This window comes from Talpa occidentalis, unplaced genomic scaffold (assembly GCF_014898055.3).
Source record: "Talpa occidentalis isolate TD23 unplaced genomic scaffold, MPIMG_talOcc4v2.1 talOcc4.5, whole genome shotgun sequence".
Taxonomy (NCBI): domain Eukaryota; kingdom Metazoa; phylum Chordata; class Mammalia; order Eulipotyphla; family Talpidae; genus Talpa; species Talpa occidentalis.
Genome location: NW_023604861.1, coordinates 127,004,061 through 127,021,785, shown reverse-complemented (window position 1 = coordinate 127,021,785; position 17,725 = coordinate 127,004,061). Strand labels below are relative to the sequence as shown.

Below are 17,725 nucleotides of genomic sequence, written 5' to 3'. Positions count from 1 at the left end.
TCTTTAATTTTCATATTGTTCCCTTGCTGGGATGGAAGCCTAGTTTATCTTTGAAATGAGTAGTATATATTTTATAGTAACTTGAGAGTCTGATTATTTCAGTTAAGTCACTAGTCTAATATTTAAATTATCAAAGGGTCTTGTGTGTTTTGTTATATAATTTTAGTGTATAAATGACTTTAGAGGTAATGTAGTAGATTCTTTTATTTTGATGAGGCAAAGATTAGTTAATTAACCCCAACCTCACAACTAGTTCATATCAGAACCAAGGCTCCTATTCCAATATAAGTTTGTTTCTGTGATTTCCTATTAAATTTATAAAGTAATGAGATAGTAAAAGAGAAGAAGGGTCATTGGAGAGGATAAAGTAAGAAAAACATTTGGCAATGGTGAGAGAATAGGCTTGAAAACCCACTGACTGCCACTATGGTTTAAATATAACATTGCAACTGGAAAATCATGACCCACCAGCCACACTGTGATTCTCACTTGAAATGAATTGACATCTTTTCTATAATTAAACTCAATTTTCTTGTACTGAATCAGATGACCTTTCCATTTTAACAAGTCATTTTTATGTAACAACTTATTGATTACCCACTATATCCGAAGTGTTGTAGCATATAAACTGTACTAATGAAGTGCAAGAAAAGAAATGGTTTTAAGAAACCAAGATTAGTCCCTATTCTAAATATTTTTTGAGTCACAGACTCATTTCAGAAACTTAATCCTCTTCTTGAAAAAATACACTTGCACACAAAGGCCCTTCCTTAAGAATCCATGACTGCCAGGTTAAAACCACTGCTTAACAAGGAACCTATGGTTTTCAATTATTTCATTCATTGCCAGAATTTACCTGGAAACAAACAGAAAAACTCATTAATTAGCTGGCATAAAATTCTGAGCAAAAGAATTAGTAAGCTATTAATTTAAAACTTTTGCCTTTAACTGCTTATGAAGACTATTAAGTTATGTCTTATCTTTGAAGGTGGAGATCCTATACAGTTTCTGGAAAATTTCACGGTTTTCTAATTGTTAGACATTTAGATTTGCTAAGAAAGATAATGCCAGACCTGAAGAGGTCAGTCTGTCTTTTAATCTGCGTATCTAGTTAAGCAGATGACTTAGAGAATGTCGTGTCTATCTTCAGAGTGTACTTTTCCCTTTATTCACAGCATTATAATGAATTTTCTTCCATAGTAAATGGAGTTCCTTGGCCTCAAGAGGCAACCCGACGAAATAGCCATACTTTTAACTGTAGGATGCTAATTCACCCTCCTGATGAACCAGGCACCGAGAACCAAGAAGCTTGCCAGCGGTATGAAGTAATGCAGTGTTTCACTGTGTCACAGCCAAAATCAATTCAAGAGGATGGAGAAGGTAAACAAAGGGTGATTTTAAGGTGTTTGATTACTTTTTCCATGGCTTTCAGAACAGAGAGCTAATTGACTATAAGTTGCTTTCTTCGGATAGCACATGTTTGTGTCATAGTGGCTGTGTATTTATTAATGCTTAAGAAAAAACTTGCTAACATGTAGAATCACCCCTCTTAAATGTCCCCAAATTTTCAGTTTTAAGCTGGCATTCCCAATCAAATGTCAAATTCAAACCAACTTTCTGCCTAGAAATAAGAGATGTAACTAACTGCTGCCAGTTGGAAATGTACCAGATACAGCAGGCTGTTGAACAGTTCTGATTTTTAGAAGGTTTCAAGTTTAGAGTGTAGGGAACACTGGAAAATAGAGTTTGCATTTTTGAGGCCATTCAAGGTAATTTATAAGGAGAAAGCTCGTGAACAGATATAAACACAGCTGAAGCTCTAATATGAACATAGTATAACATGGAATTAGGTACATGACAATGGACGAGTTTTCCGTGTGAGCTTAGACTGAACTGAGTTTAAAATGCCACAAATTGGAAACTGGAGTAAGGACCGGAGAAGATAGTAGATAAGAAGTCAATCAGATGCAAAAAAAAAAAAAAAAAAAAAAAAAAGACCGTGTATGTAGCAGAGAACAAGTGCCACCACCCACTGGGAATTTTTCACAAAATATACATGTGAGTCTGCTTTACTTAATAAAAGCTCATATTTAGCTGTTAGCTATATTGAATGTATATGATATCTCAAAGAAAATTGGAAATGAGACTTTGAATAATATATATATTTAAAAACAAAATCCTCTGTTGGAGGAAAAAAAAATGCCTCTTCAGAAATAGTTAAAAATTTTCTTATATGTGGGCCTCCCTGGTGGCACAGCAGTGCAGCGCTGGGTTGCAAAGCTGCCCGCAGCCTCTGCGGCGCCGGTTCAATCCCCGGCTGCTCCCCGGCCACCGGAGGAGGGTCCCACATGGCGCGCAGACCTCTCCTGCCGCCCGCTGCTCCCCTCAGCAGTGTACTTCGGTCCTTCTGCCTGCTCTGCTCCCTGCTCTGGCTCTGGTGAATTCTCTCACTCTCCCGCGCTTCTGACTGTACCCAGTGCTTGTATAAGTAAATAAATAAATCTAAAAAAAAAAAAAAAAATCACATTTAAAAAAAATTTTTTCTTATATGAGAATTACTGTCTGCACAGTGGTTAAAAACTAATCTTTGTATGGGGCCTCCCCGGTGGCGCAGCGGTTGAGCGCTGGGTTGCGAAGCTGCCCGCGGCCTCTGCGGCGCTGGTTCGATCCCCGGCTGCTCCCCGGCCACCGGAGGAGGGTCCCACATGGCGCGCAGACCTCTCCTGCCGCCCGCTGCTCCCCTCAGCAGTGTACTTTGGTCCTTCTGCCTGCTCTGCTCCCCGCTCTGGCTCTGGTGAATTCTCTCACCCTCCCGCGCTTCTGACTGTACCCAGTGCATGTATAAACCAAAACAAACAAACAAATAATAAATAAATAAATAAAACATGCCTCTAGAAAATTAAAAAAAAAAAACTAATCTTTGTATGGCCTCCCTGGTGGTGAAGGAGTTAATCTCAGTGCTATCAAGCTATCACCAGCCACCACAGCAGGAGTTAAATCCCTGGACAGGGAGCTAACCCAGGTGGCATGGCAGACCTCTGCTGTCTCGCCTGCTGCTCCCCTCAGCAGTGTGTTTCAGTAGATCCACCTATTCTACTCCCCTCTGTCTCTGGTGAATTCTCTCTCTCTCTCTCTCTCTCTCTCTCTCTCTCTCTCTCTCACACACACACACACACACACACACACACACCCTCTGGCCTACACCAGTTCTTCTATGTATAAATAAATAAATCTTTTAAAAAAGATAATCTTTGTAGCCATTAACTACTTTTGAGTATAGGAAATTATCTAGATAAAAAGCCCTACTGTGTTGCTTAAATCTTGCCAAACTGCTTTTCTGACTCTTTATTATCCAAGTACATGAGATGGTTCAGTCACCTCTAGTTTATATAAGAACATTCAATGGGAAGGGATAATTTATGTTAATAAGATCTTTACATGGAGATGCCAGTTTTGGTTGCCAGCAATCTTATATCTACTGTACTGTTAGATCAGAATGATTTCAGTATTGTATCAGCTACTATAACATGTATTTCTATAAAAGCCACTTATTGGAAATGATAAATATGAACCATTTTCTACCCTCTTTCCTTCAATTTTCCCTCCTTGTTTTTCTTAGACTTCCAGTCTTGTTTGATTTGTATTGCACGGCGATTACCTCGGCCTCCTGCCATCACAGGAGTAGAATCCTTTATGACCAAGCAAGATACTACAGGTATTAACTGCAAAATTCAGAATGCTCCATCATTATGCTCCATCATAATGTTTCAGTATTATATGTCACTGGGCCTTTAAAACTAATTACATCCAAAATAATGTAATTATAAATCTAGCAGATACTAAAGAGAACACAGAACCAGCCTACCCATTTTACAAATGAGGGAATGGTGACTTTTCCAGAGCCATACAGTTGATTGGTAAGAACAGACATCTTTAGCTCTTACCACTACCTCACACCATACATAAAAATCAACTCAAAATGGATTAAAGAACTAGACATAAGACCTGAAACCATAAAATACATAGAAGGAAATATAGGCGAAACACTACATGATGTCCACATCAAAGACATCTTTACAGACACATCACCCAAAGCAGTGATAGTGAAGGCAAAGATAAACAGCTGGGACTACATCAAATTAAAGAGTTTCTGCACAGCAAAAGAGACAATAACAAAAACAAAGAGAAACCCCACTGACTGGGAGAACATTTTTGCATACAACACTAATGATAAAGGACTGATCACAAAAGCTGATGAGACTCAACAACAAAGAAAATAATCCTGTCAAAAAATGGGCAGAAGAGCTAAAAAGAAACTTCTCTGAAGAAGAAATGCAAATGGCCAACAGGCATATGAAAAAATGTTCAACATCACTTATAATCAGGGAAATGCAAATCAAAACTACCATGAGATACCATCTTACACCAGTGAGAATGGCACATATTAAACAAACTAGCAACAACAAATGTTGGCGAGGATGTGGAGAAAAAGGAACTCTCCTGCACTGTTGGTGGGAGTGCAAACTGGTCCAACCACTATGGAGAGCTGTGTGGAGATTTCTGGACCTGCTAAACATAGAGCTTCCATATGATCCAGCAATTCCACTCCTAGGTATTTACCCAAAGGACACAGAAACATCAATTCCAATGAGCACCTGCACTCCTATGTTTATAGCAGCACTGTTTACAATAGCTAAGCTTTGGAAACAACCCAAATGGCCAAAACTAGATGACTGGATCAAGAAGATGTGGTACATACACACCATGGAATATTACTCAGCATTCAAAAAAGATAAACACATGCAATTTGCAGCAACATGGATGGCGCTGGAAGAGATCATGCTCAGCAAAATAAGCCAGAAAGAAAAAGAAAAATACCGGGTGGTCTCACTCATAGCAGGAATCTAAAAAACTTAAATAAGGGACCAGGAAAATGAGTAACTATAAGAAAGTGAAAATCAAAATCAACAAAAAACTATGAACCAGAGACACTCTATGGGGGGTGGGGTGCGGGGAGGGGAGGGATTGAGGTCAAAATAAGGGGTTTGCAATTGAATGGGGAATATAAAAATAAAATTTATTTTTAAAAAATGCCATGAGGAGGGGAAAAAAAAAAACAGACATCTTTAGCTCTTAATATAGAACTTTTCCTTTATTTTGCATTGCCTTCCATCAAAGCATTATTAAGTGGACATCACTGTACTGTATATATTTACTGTACAAAAGATACCAGAGGAAATATAGAATAAAATGATGCCAGAGAAATAAATTTTTTAAGTTGTTATTTTTATCCTTAAAATGTAAAACTAATACTCTATTATAGCATATAATTGATTTGGATAAAAAATAACAAGCTAGCTTTAAGTATTAGATATTCAGTTCCTTTAATTTTAGAAGTACATTTAACCGTACATGGAGCAGTCCATGTTCCTTAAAAAAAGAAGATCTTTTACCAGGAAATGCTGAGCAAAGGTTTCATTGGTTGGTTGGTTGGTTGGTTGGTTGGTTGGTTAATTAATTTCCTCTAGTCACTAGAGATATTCTAGGTCAAACTATACCTGAATCTCTTCTAATATATCATTGCACTGCCCAATCATTTTGTTACACTTTCTCCCCTCCAGCTCTACAATTTCAGGTTCTTCTTGCTCTCTTGTGGGCCAGTATGTACATGAGCACATGAGTGCATGCATTACACACACAAATACACACATGTGCATTTCCCCTGGTCACTGCCCATGAGAGGTATTACTGCATACTAAGTTTATCTAACAGTGAATTCTCTACTTTAAGATGCTCAACATTTTTTACTGATGTGTTTAAAATGGTCTCTTAATTAAAAGTTAAGGAGAGCATTTTTAAAGACTTAAAGTAGAATAAATGGAGATATATTAATTTTATGGCACTTAAAAATATAATATCCTACAAGAAAGTGAAAATCAAAATCAACAAAAATCTATGAACCAGAGACACTTTTGGGGGGGGGGTGGAGGGAGGGGAGGGATTGGGGTCAAAATGGGGTGGTTGAAATTGTATGGGGAATATAAAAATAAAATTTATTATAAAAAAAATAAAAAAATAATATCCACACATATAATTTCATTTAATGCAAGTTCAATTTAAGTTTTTTAATTGAGTTAACATTGGCTTACATTGTATATATTTTAGGTTTGTAGGCTCATACTTCTTACAGTATATCTTACCACATTACATGAGTGGATTACCAACTCTTAATCTTTGACATAATAAGAGGCAAAGATGAAATAATTGAAATTCTTAGAAAGTCCAAAATTATCTTTTATTTCAGCAGTGTTCACCAGCTTTACCCAAGCTGTTCTTAAATAACAAAACTCCTTTAAGTTTTAATTTTTCTTTCTACCACCTAAATTAGACTTGGGCAACATCTAAGTTTGACACATCTACACATTCAAGTCTCTAAGTTAAAGAGGGTTAATAAATACTTTATTTCTAAACCAAATGAATATATAAAGGAGAGATTAGTTAAAGGGAGGAGCCACTTGGGCCTCCCTGGTGGCAAAGGGGTTAAGTCTGTGTTATCAAGCTATCACCAGCCACTGCAGTGTGAGTTCAATCCCTGGCCAGGGAGCTGAACCCCTTGAGAGGCATACCTCTCCTGTCTCACCCACTGCTCCCCTCAGCAGTGTATTTCAGTAGATCCACCTGTTCTGCTCCCCACTCTGTCTCTGGTGAATCCTCTTAGCCCCCACATCTCTGGCCTATACCCCAGTTCTTCTATGCATAAATAAATCTTTAAAAAAAAAAAAAGAGGAGCCACAAACAGTACAATAGATTTGAATTGATTTTATGAAAAAAGGGAAGATGAGGAAAAAACACATCCAAGCATTCACAGAAGAAGAAATTATGGGTGGTGAATAAACATGAAAAATTCTCAAATTAATTGGGAAAATACAAGTTTAATTCATAACCATTTTCCATCTGCTTATTGTGAAAAAATAAAGAAACCTGATAATACTAAGCGATAGAGAGAATGTTGGATCAACAGTAACTTTTATATACATTTCTGCAAAACAACATGATGTTATAAAGTTGAATATTTGTATTTTCTATGACTCAACAGTTCTATTCTTCCATATGCATCCTAGAGAAAGTCTTACACACATGCATTCTGAAAATTGTGCAAGATGTTGATAGTAGCATTGATTGTAATGGCAAGAAACTGGAAACAGTTTAAATGCCCATTGACAGGAATATGAAAAGGCAGAGGGATGTGACAAGTAAGGAGTTCACACACAATGGAATGGTATTGGTAATAATCAACTTCTGTAGCTGGGTGATGGGTTTACAGGTTTTCAATTTACTAATCTAATTTTTATATATGTATATAATTTATTTTATATGAATATAAGATCATATAAAGAATAAAACATCTGAATAATCACAAACTAGAGTAATAATTTACCCTTTATTAACAAAGGGATAACTTACCTGAACTATTCCATAGCCATTTGGAAAATGTGTTCAGATACGATGAAAACATCAAATCACCACTAGATTTCATAAAGATATATTCTGTGTATAGGATGCCTAATAAATCTTCATGTTTTCACTTGTTATTTTTCTAATCTCACTTCAGGTATTTATGGTATGACTTAATACTTGACTGGAATTTAATTTTAAAATATGATATTCTAGTATATTTAGTCCAAGGCCAAAAATAATTTGTATTATCATGTCACTGACATGCTGCATTACCATATATAATAAAAATTAATAGTGCTTTTTAAAGGTTGTTACAGATGTGGGGGGAGGCAGAATATTTCTTTATTGTAGTTGTTAATTTGAAATATGGGTGATTTATGAGGCTATCATAAATGTAAATTTCCATTCTTTATTTAGGTAAAATCATCTCTATTGATACGAGTTCCCTGAGAGCTGCTGGCAGAACTGGCTGGGAAGATTTAGTGAGAAAGTGCATTTATGCTTTTTTTCAGCCTCAGGGCAGAGAGCCATCTTATGCCCGACAACTATTTCAAGAAGGTAAAGTTTTTCCCTCTTACTTACTTTCATTAACCTTGTTCTTTATTAATATTGAGTAATTTATGTAGAATTCATGGCTTGATAAGTATTTTCTCCAAATTACAGTTTTTGCAATCAGTTTTAGGAAAGGAAGAAATGGGTAAGCAAAGTAATTCATGAGTGGATCCTGAAATTTGGGATGCACATTTTAAAGGACAGGATATCATGTGATGGTCACTCATTCATTCATCCATTCATTCAGCAGACATACCAAGTTCCTCACATGCATAGAACACTTTGTCAGGTACCAAGGATACATTGATGACTAAGAAGTAGGGTTTTGTCCTCAAGGGGCTCAAAATATATCAGTAGAATATATGACAACTTTAAATTAGTATGGCGAGGGGTATAATAGAGATCTGATCAAAGAAGAACAAAATTCATTTTGACATGGAAAATCCAGGATGACCTTAGAGGAAGTGATATTTTTGTCTAGCTCTTGAAGATCATTCTCAGCAGAGTAAGGGCGTCAGAGGGCGTCTGGATAATGCAGAGAGCTATATCATGAATGTTTACTTAATGACTATTACAATACCTGTATCTCCTGACTGAAGTTTCAAGTGAAGAAACACAACACATGAAATTATTAATTAGTAATGTAATAGCTGCTGTGTCATAGAAAGTACCTCTGGAAGTATAAAGCAAATATATTTTCCTACTGGTATAGAACTTAACAAGAAAAGTAAGGAAAATGATAGGAGAATTAAGGCCAGAAAGAACATAGAGATTCAGACCTAAAGGATTTTGATGTATTTAAAGTGTTATTGTATAATTATGGTAACCTAATATTCCTTTCCCAGTGTAATTGTCCAATCTCTAAGTAGTTTCTTCGGGAAGAAACTCTTTATATGGCTGTTCCTAAAAAACAATTTTGAAAATACTTTTCATTATTCCTTCACTGTTCTTATACATTTCCCATATACTAATGGGAAGGATATTCCATTCATTGCATTTTAGGTCAACTACTTCCTAATGGTTTGTGAAGGAAGTAGCTTGATTTTTTTTTTTTTTTTCTTCAGGAAGCCATCTATATAAATCTCACTGGCTTACTTCTGGGATAGCTTTGTATTGACTCATGGTTTCCATTTAACCTCTTACTGTACCAATACCATTCCCAAAGATGGTATTTCCACAAATAGGGTTAAGAATCTTTATTTTTAAAAAGTTTCCAGGGCAGTCTTCAAGTGTAGTCAGGTCTGGGAGCATTGCAATAAGCAACTAATATCATCCACTGGTGCAAACTTTGTGACTCTATCTGCTGAGTATGGTGCTTGTCTTATACATCAGTTTGAGACTCAAAGCACTGTCTACTGACTCCTGAAAGTGCTGAAAGATACAATACTCTTTGGTTGTTGCCATAACCTTTTAAGTTTGTACTTCTAAGGATTCACTTAAAATGCTTTAATTTTATTTTCCTATAATTTATATACCTTTCCACCAGGCAAAGCAGGTTGAGATTGCTGCCTCATCATCCAAAGTACTAAGCTCCATATAGATGTTATTGAGCTACAGATTAAAGTATGTGTTTTTAAATCATTACAATCCTCCATAAAATAGGTTGATTACAATGTAGTAACTTAAGGAAAAGATTCTATAGCCACAGTTGGAGATTTTAATATGCAGTAAAGACATAGAAGACCTAAAAGATCCTATCTATCACCTTCAACAAATTGATATGGATCATCACTATGTGATTTGTTTAAATCACATAGAGTATGTTGTTTGACCACAGTGGAGATAAGTTAGAAATCAATAAAAGTAAGATAGCTATGAGCTGCAAAAAATGTCCAAATATTTGGATATGAGGCAGCATACTTCTATATAATCATTTTTTATCATAAGGGACTCATAAAAATATTTTGAACTATAGGATAATGAAAATAAAGCATTCCAAACTTTGTGATATTTAAAAGAAATAGTGTAGCTAATCTGCCATATACATATGAAGTGAAAGCAGAGTAACATTGTGTTGAGGAGCCACTGGTCTCTCAAACATGTAAAGGTACAGATTTGCCTTTTCAGTTTCCTTGCTGCCTCTTCACTTACAGTGTGAAATGAGTGAGACAAACTCTGCCTCTGTATCCTTGATTTTGTTTGAATTTTTCAAAAATTTGAAAGTTTGTAAAGCTTTACAGTGATTGATATTTAGGCATGAAAATTTTGCCCTACATCTGTTCTTTTTCTTGTCCATTAAGTTACTCTTTGAAGGCTGGTATAAAATCCTAATACATATTTAAAATTAAGTTCTTAATATAGTTTTTCAGCTGCTTTTGACAGACGACAGCTCATGGACTGCTTTTAAAAGGAAGTTTTATTATTTATTTATTTTCGAGAATCAAATTTGAAAATGCATTTCAGCCAAAGACTGTAATATATAGGAACATTCACCATGAACTAGATTTATGCAGTAATTCTCTACAGAGATTAAATTGGTTATCAAGAACACCTGAGGCATTTTTTTTTTTTAACTAGGAAAAGTTTATATAGTTCCTAGGATCTGTTCCATTCAGAACAATTCCGTTAAAGAAGATTCTAGGTTACAATGCTTCCCAAAGGTCCCTGATAAGATTCATATAGGACAGTTGTTTTTCAACTAGATTCCTGGAGCCCAGCCACATTACTGAATTGAATCAGTCTATAGTCTGAGATATGTTCTTACAGAGAAGTTTGGAAAACAGAAACTTGGGTTCCACAAGCTATTAATAGGAAATGATCTTTCATGTTTAATTAATAAGGTTCAGAAGTGCTTCAGTCTCCCACTTTAGGGGAATTCATAAGACTATTATAAGGTCAAGATAGTTACGTTTGTGGAAAGTTCTACAATAAAGGTACCTGTTTGGCTTTGTTACCCATTTGTATTTTCCTTAGAATACTTTTTTCCTGTAGTATACCCACAAGTACTTAGAGAGAGAGTAGTAGTCTTGGCAAATGCTGAGCAAAATAGCCTAAAAAGGTTTCACGAAAGTTCTTTTCCCTATTATCAGTGATGAAATGGATCATCATTTCTTATCTTTGAAAAATGTCCATGATATATCATTGTATTAAAAAGTAGGCTAAGAAAACAAATAAAGTAGACTATGAAACAAACACAATAGTAGGCTAAGAAAACAGCATATATAGTATGATCTTACTCTTGTATCTCTATCCGATTCTAGAGGGTTAGCAAAATGTTAACAATGGTTATATCTGCTAAAATTGCAAATGACTTTTCTTTTTACTTCTTTCTTCATTTCTCTATTATCTTAACTTTATAATTACAAAATAAAATCATTTTCATTAAAAAAGAAAACTCCATGAGATAGTTGGAAGTTAATAGTATCAACAAGTTTGGAAGCATTGCTATAAAACATAAGTACCCATATATAATGATTAACCAGAATGTTCTTTAACTCCATAGTCCATGTAACAGTGTTAATTGAAAATCTTTTTATGTCAAATTTTGTTGAAAATGTTTTTTTGTTTGTTTGTTTTTTTAATAAATTTTATTTTATATTCCCCATACAATTGCAACCCCCTCCATTCTGACCCCAATCCCTCCCCTCCCGCCCCCCACCCCTCAAAGAGTGTCTCTGGTTCATAGTTTTTTGTTGATTTTGATTTTTACTTTCTTATAGTTATTCATTTGTTGAAAATGTTTTAAATATGGGTTTTCAAAAATTTGATATATAGAATACAGTTTACTTATTGGTAACTGAAAATTTTTCTAAGAGCATCTAGGGGCACTTTTTTTCTTTATCTTAATAACAATTTTTAAAATTGTATTCTTTCTGAATTTTATCTAGAGAAATACCAAAAAGGAAAAAAAAAAGAATCTCTACCAGCATTGATCCTGACTCACATTTTATATGTGCCCATTTGGTTAACATCAGTAAGGCATGCTTATTGAGATTTGCTGAGCACCAAAATTGAGTAGAGCCAAAACCCAAATATATCTACTTTTAAAGCTACTATAAATAGAGAAAAGTTGGCTCTTTGCTCTCTAGTTCTGCTCAGGTGTAGTTGGTGGGGAGGGGAAAACAGGAAATTTGTCATGTTAAATATTCTTATTAATGGTTTCTGGGGTATCAATAATACCAAATCAATAAAAGCCTCCCTACCAAGTGTTCTAAAAATTTTAGAAATTGACACAAGAGTCAGGGATCAAAATGCAATATAATTGACAGAAACAGATCAGAAAACAGGACTAGAATGTGTGATCAAAGTGAGATTCCAACTAGTTTTGTGCAGGGTAAACCCTGAAATCCAGTAAGAGGGAAAATCTGGTGTGCAGAGCAAATGTTTATCTAACCAGCTCTGTAAAGGATTATAGCTCTCTAAAACATGTCTTAATTTAAAATATAAGTAATTAGCTACAAGGTTGCAGTTATTGCTATAAATGGTGTCTGGGAATTGAATGAATTTATCGCTGAGCATGTGTGACTCAGGACATATATTCTTTGGAAGTTGCTTCTTGTCTGTGATTTTTTGTTTTGTTTTGTTTCTTTCCCATAAACTGTTCTTTCAATATCTGCTATATACAAGGCCTCCTACTAGATATTAGCTCACATTATTACTGGGTCCATTTTAGTGATGATGGGCAAAGGTTAATTTGCATTCAGCCCTGAACTTGTGAATGACAAAGTCAGTGTTCAAGCATGAATCTGACTCCTAAGGCTTTGTTCTTTTCATTGATTCATGCTACCTTCTTGTTTACCTCTCCATCTGAACAGTTGAGCACCAGAAGGATTTTGGTTAGCTGGAGTCTTAATTAGATTCTAATTAATTGAAGTCTTTTACTATATATTTAATATTGCATTTTTTCCTTTCAAAGAATATGTAAATTACGATGTGCTAAGCAATAGGAGTTCCCCAATTTTGGGCTTATTACTAATTTAGATACAGTCCTACAAATTAAGGCAGCATATTTACCGAAGGACTGTTTCTGCAATCTACATGAAGTATCTTGATTCCGGTGCTAGCCTGAGTTTTGAGTTCTTTTCAACAAAGTAAGAAATTTCTCTCCATTAATTTCCATTTGTAAAGTAAGTCTAGAATCATTCAAGAGTAAAGTTATAAACTGAGGTGTAATATAGGCATTTGAGAACATAATTGAGAATTAAAATCTATCCTCTAAAGGTATAGCAGTTGGTCACAAGTAAAAACTAACCTATTTAGATGAGATTCAAATTGAGGATTAACTAATAAGTATTCACATGTAAAATATCATGCAAATAAAGAGTAGAAAACAAGAATGGAACATGAGACTAGTCCTTATGTTGATTCTAGCTGAAGAAGAAAAATAAATGTGTAAAATGTTAACTACGTCCTATTCCAAGAGATATATAAGATGTGTTTATGAATTAATGACAAATAAGATCAGAAATATAACTTGAAATCAGATTATATAGAGCTTTGTTGTCAGCATAGTAGCCACTGGTCTCATGGAGCTTTTGAGTATTTGAATTATGGCTAGTGTGACTGAGGAACTGTTCTAAATTTTATTTAGAACAAGTGATGTGACTGGTGGTTATCGTATCGTATTGTGAATCTTTTTTAAAATTTATTTTTATGAATTTTTTTAATTTTTTACATCATTGTTCATTTTTAAACAATATTTGCTTCCCCCCCAAGTTAGTCCCCATAGTTTCCTTCCCCAATGCACCCATGCACCATCACCTCAATCCCCTGTGCTTCTCCCTCCCTTCCTCTGATCCCTCTCCCTCCCACTCCCCTGCAGTATGTCTCTGATTTATAATTGTCCATTTTTGCTTTGTTGTGTTTTATACTGTTGTTATTTACACTGATGTCTTATTTGGTTCCCCTATATTCCTGCTATAAGTGAAACCATCCAATATTTTTCTTTTTCCTTCTGGCTATGATTCCTTCTAGCTCCATCCACGTTGCTGAATTTATCTTTTTTGATTGCTTAGTAATATTCCATTGTGTATATATGCCACATCTTCTTGATCCAGCCATCTATTTTTGGGCATTTGGGTTGTTTCCAGGTTTTATCTATTGTAAATAGTGCTGCAATAAACATAGGTGTACAGGTTTTCTTTTGAATCAGTGTTTCTGTGTCCTTTGGGTAGATCCCTAGGAGTGGAATTGCTGTGTGGTATGGTAGCTCCATTTTCAATAGACTGAGGAACCTCCAGACAGCTTTCCATAGTAGTTGGACCAGTTTGCTCTCCCACCAGCAATGTGGGAGCGTTCCTTTTTCACCACATCCTTGCCAACATTTGTCGTTGCTTGTTTTCTTGATGTAACATTCTTACTGGTGTAAGGTGGTCTCTCAATGTGTTTTTGATTTGCATTTCCCTGATGATAAGGGATGTTGAGCATTTTTCCATATGCCTGTTGGCCATTTGCATTTCGTCTTTGGAGAAATGTCTTTTAAGTTCTTCTGCCCATTTCTTGACTGAATTGTTTATTTTGTTTTTGTTGAGTCATGTGAGTTCTTTGTATATCATTGTGATCAGTCCCTTATCAATTGACTGGAGTGCAAAGATTTTTCCCCAGTCAGTGGGGTGTGTCTGTTTTGGTTAATGTCTCTGTTGCTGTGCAGAAGCTTTTCAGTTTGATGTAATCCTAGGTGTTTATCTTTTCCTTAACTTTCTTTGCTTTGGGTCATGAGTCTTTAAAGATGTTATTGCGATGTATGTCTTGTAGTGTTTGACCTATATTTTCTTCTATATATTTTATGGTTTCAGGTCTTATATCCAGTTCTTTTCTCCATTTTGAGTTGATTTTTGTGCACGGTGAAAGGTAGTGGTTTAGTTTCATTTTTTTGCCTGTGGTGGTCCAGTTTTCCCAGCACCATTTATTGAACAAACTTAGACAGTGAATCTTAATGGTGAAGAGCCATTGATTGTTTTCCAGCAGAAGAAGAGGTTCTGAAGAAATAGACAAAATGGCATAAGCAAAATCACATGAACTCTATTGTGTCTTACATTTATGTAACCTTATCATCATTATGATAATGATTTATCCCAGGATAATAGTTTATTTTAAAATGCCACCCTTTTGTTGCAGTTTTATTTTCCAAAATGTATTTCCAAAATAAATTGTTATTTTCCAAAATATATTGTTAAAAAGATTTTCCAAAATATATTGTTAAAAATGAGAATTTTTCATGTTTTTAAAAAAGATTTTGCTATATTATACATTTTCTTGTTATCTTACAGAAAAATTACCAGTTTCCATTAAGGACACATTTTTCATCATTTGTTTTTTGACTAGATTCTAAATTTTTCCATGTTTTAGTAAAAATGCCAATGATTTGTCTTAAATTGCTAGAGGGGTAAGGAATGTGGTTGATTGGGCATAAATCATAATCCTTTCAATTAAGTTTATATCCTGGTTTGGGTACATAGGCGGATCTGTGTGTGGTATAGATTAGCAACAGATTATGCCCCCCTTAGTTTATACTGTACAACCAGGACAATAAAATAGAGCATGTCTGCGCATTACTTAAAGTAATATGTATCTTCAGAAGTTGTTAGTTGGTCATTTTAGTCTCTTTCATGTCTCTTTAAAGTGTAATTGAAGCCCTTTCTGAGATGTCTTGAAAAATAGCACTAAAACATGTATTACAGGCTAAATTGTAATAGTCATTTGGGATAGTAATTCTTGTGTTTCTTTCAGTAGGCATAATTTTTAACTTTGGTAAAGCTGATTATTAAATTAAATCTTTCTTAAAAGTGGATTTTATTAGTAAATCATCAATTCTTAGTCATCTGGCATAGCCTTTATATATTTAGTAAATACCAATTTGCTTAGAATTTTATCTGCTATTAAAGCTGTACAACATAAGTAAGTTTTCTTGTTTATGTAGTGACTTGACTTGACTCCTTAATTTAGCTTTTGTTCCTTGTATTAATCATCACTGGCTTTATCTTAATTTGCTTACTAAACTACATTCAAACATCAAAAATAATACATATATATAATACAATAATTTGTTAAATGGGACTGTAGTGATTCATATTCCTGAGTGATAAGTTAAATTTGAATTTTGGTTAATAAACTCTGCAAATTAATCAAAGCATAGAGGATAAGTTTATGGTATCTGTTAATAAAAAATCAGACATCCCAAGAAAAAAAAAAACTTATTAGAGGTAATACTGAAAGTGAGAGTGGAGATTATATCCTTGTATTTTTAATGTACACTCAATAAATTTGACGAGCTACCCCATTGTAGGTAAATATTAAGGTTGATTTTTTCCTCCCTATTTGGAGTTTCTTCATAACCATAACTTACGTGAGGAGGCACTCATTCCAGTAGGACTAAATTAAAACTTGTCACCAAATGATATATTTCAATGAAATAAATTTTCCCCCTGAGATATTTGCTTTGTCTGAACTATTCTTTCCTTTGAGTCTGAGCAGGTAGCGCTTGTGGGAGGGGGCGGTTATAAAGGAGGTTCTAGGTAGAAATAAAGTTTGGTAACTCTCCTTTGCCCAGAGTACAAGTGTCCGAATTTTAACTAGGTTTCTCTTTTGTTTGACACAGTGATGACTCGTGGCACTGCCTCCAGCCCCTCCTATAGATTCATATTGAATGATGGGACAATGCTTAGCGCCCACACCAAGTGTAAACTTTGCTACCCTCAAAGTCCAGACATGCAACCTTTCATCATGGGAATTCATATCATCGACAGGTACTACTTATTTGGAGAGCTTCATATGAAATAAATCAGTTCACATATCTCAGAGAAAAATTTTTATGCTCTTGATAGAAAACAAACATTCCAAATTAGGCATTAAACTAGTGTGATGAGTATATAATCAATAGATACATACTGGGATTTATAGTTTTGTTGCCTAACAATAGCTTTGTTGTTCAGAGAAGGAGTTAGGACGTGTGAGGCTGCTAATATGTGTTTTAGGGGTAAAAACCAAAAAGGGGCTAAAAATTTACAACTTTCCACATGTGAACTTATGGTCTTACAAAAGATTTCAAAGTTTGTTAACATTGTTATTTTTATTTTTTAAAATGCTTTATTTTCATTAGGACAAACTCGATGGCTCCTGAATTCAAGTTGACAGTTTTTCAAAGTATAATTCATTAAGCTATCAACTTGAGATTTTTGAATGTCATTGCCTGTCATTTCCTCTAATTTCTTCTCTTCTCTAAATGTTTTACACTGGCATATATGGTAAATTCATGGAACCATTCTTTTATCCTATGAATTATTCAAAACCCTACATTTACAACTATTAAAATTTAGCATTAAACAAAAACAAAGACATTTCCTCTCACTTCATCTTTTCCTCATCTGATATATTTGCTTATTGGAACATGGTAATACCAGTCACAAACCTTTTGTCATAATTATGGATTTGAGTAGAGAACGCGATGAAAATCTGAATTCAGAATGCTGGCTTTTTCTAATTTTAGTTAATTTATGCTTGTGAGTGGAATTAGCACAGTTCTTTTTTTTCATATTGTGATTTCTCTTTCAAAACATCTGCTGTATCTGCATCTCACCCTTTTTCATTTTTGCATCAGTGACACAGTATTTTCCTTACCCAGTCTTCCTCTTGGAGTTGAAATATTTAAAAGCTGGAACAAGGGAGTCATGAATAAGTGATTTGTAAACAGAAGTGTAGGAAGTTTCTCTTTGAACAAAAGTATTGTTGTAGTGTTAGTTATCTGTATAAATTTCAAAAAGTTTAAATGACACATATT

General features: G+C 34.6%; 1 protein-coding gene across 4 annotated transcripts in view; it reads left to right on the top strand.

The window, feature by feature from the left end:
- The window catches only part of NCOA1 (nuclear receptor coactivator 1), a 221,075-nt gene that overhangs the window by 148,973 nt on the left and 54,377 nt on the right, over positions 1-17,725 (top strand). For all 4 annotated transcript variants that reach the window (XM_054701299.1, XM_054701298.1, XM_054701301.1 and 1 more), the window contains exons 8-11: positions 1,201-1,380; positions 3,620-3,715; positions 7,876-8,016; positions 16,547-16,694. In XM_054701299.1, coding sequence (XP_054557274.1) covers positions 1,201-1,380; positions 3,620-3,715; positions 7,876-8,016; positions 16,547-16,694 — 565 coding nt within the window. The remainder of the gene's footprint in view (positions 1-1,200; positions 1,381-3,619; positions 3,716-7,875; positions 8,017-16,546; positions 16,695-17,725) is intronic.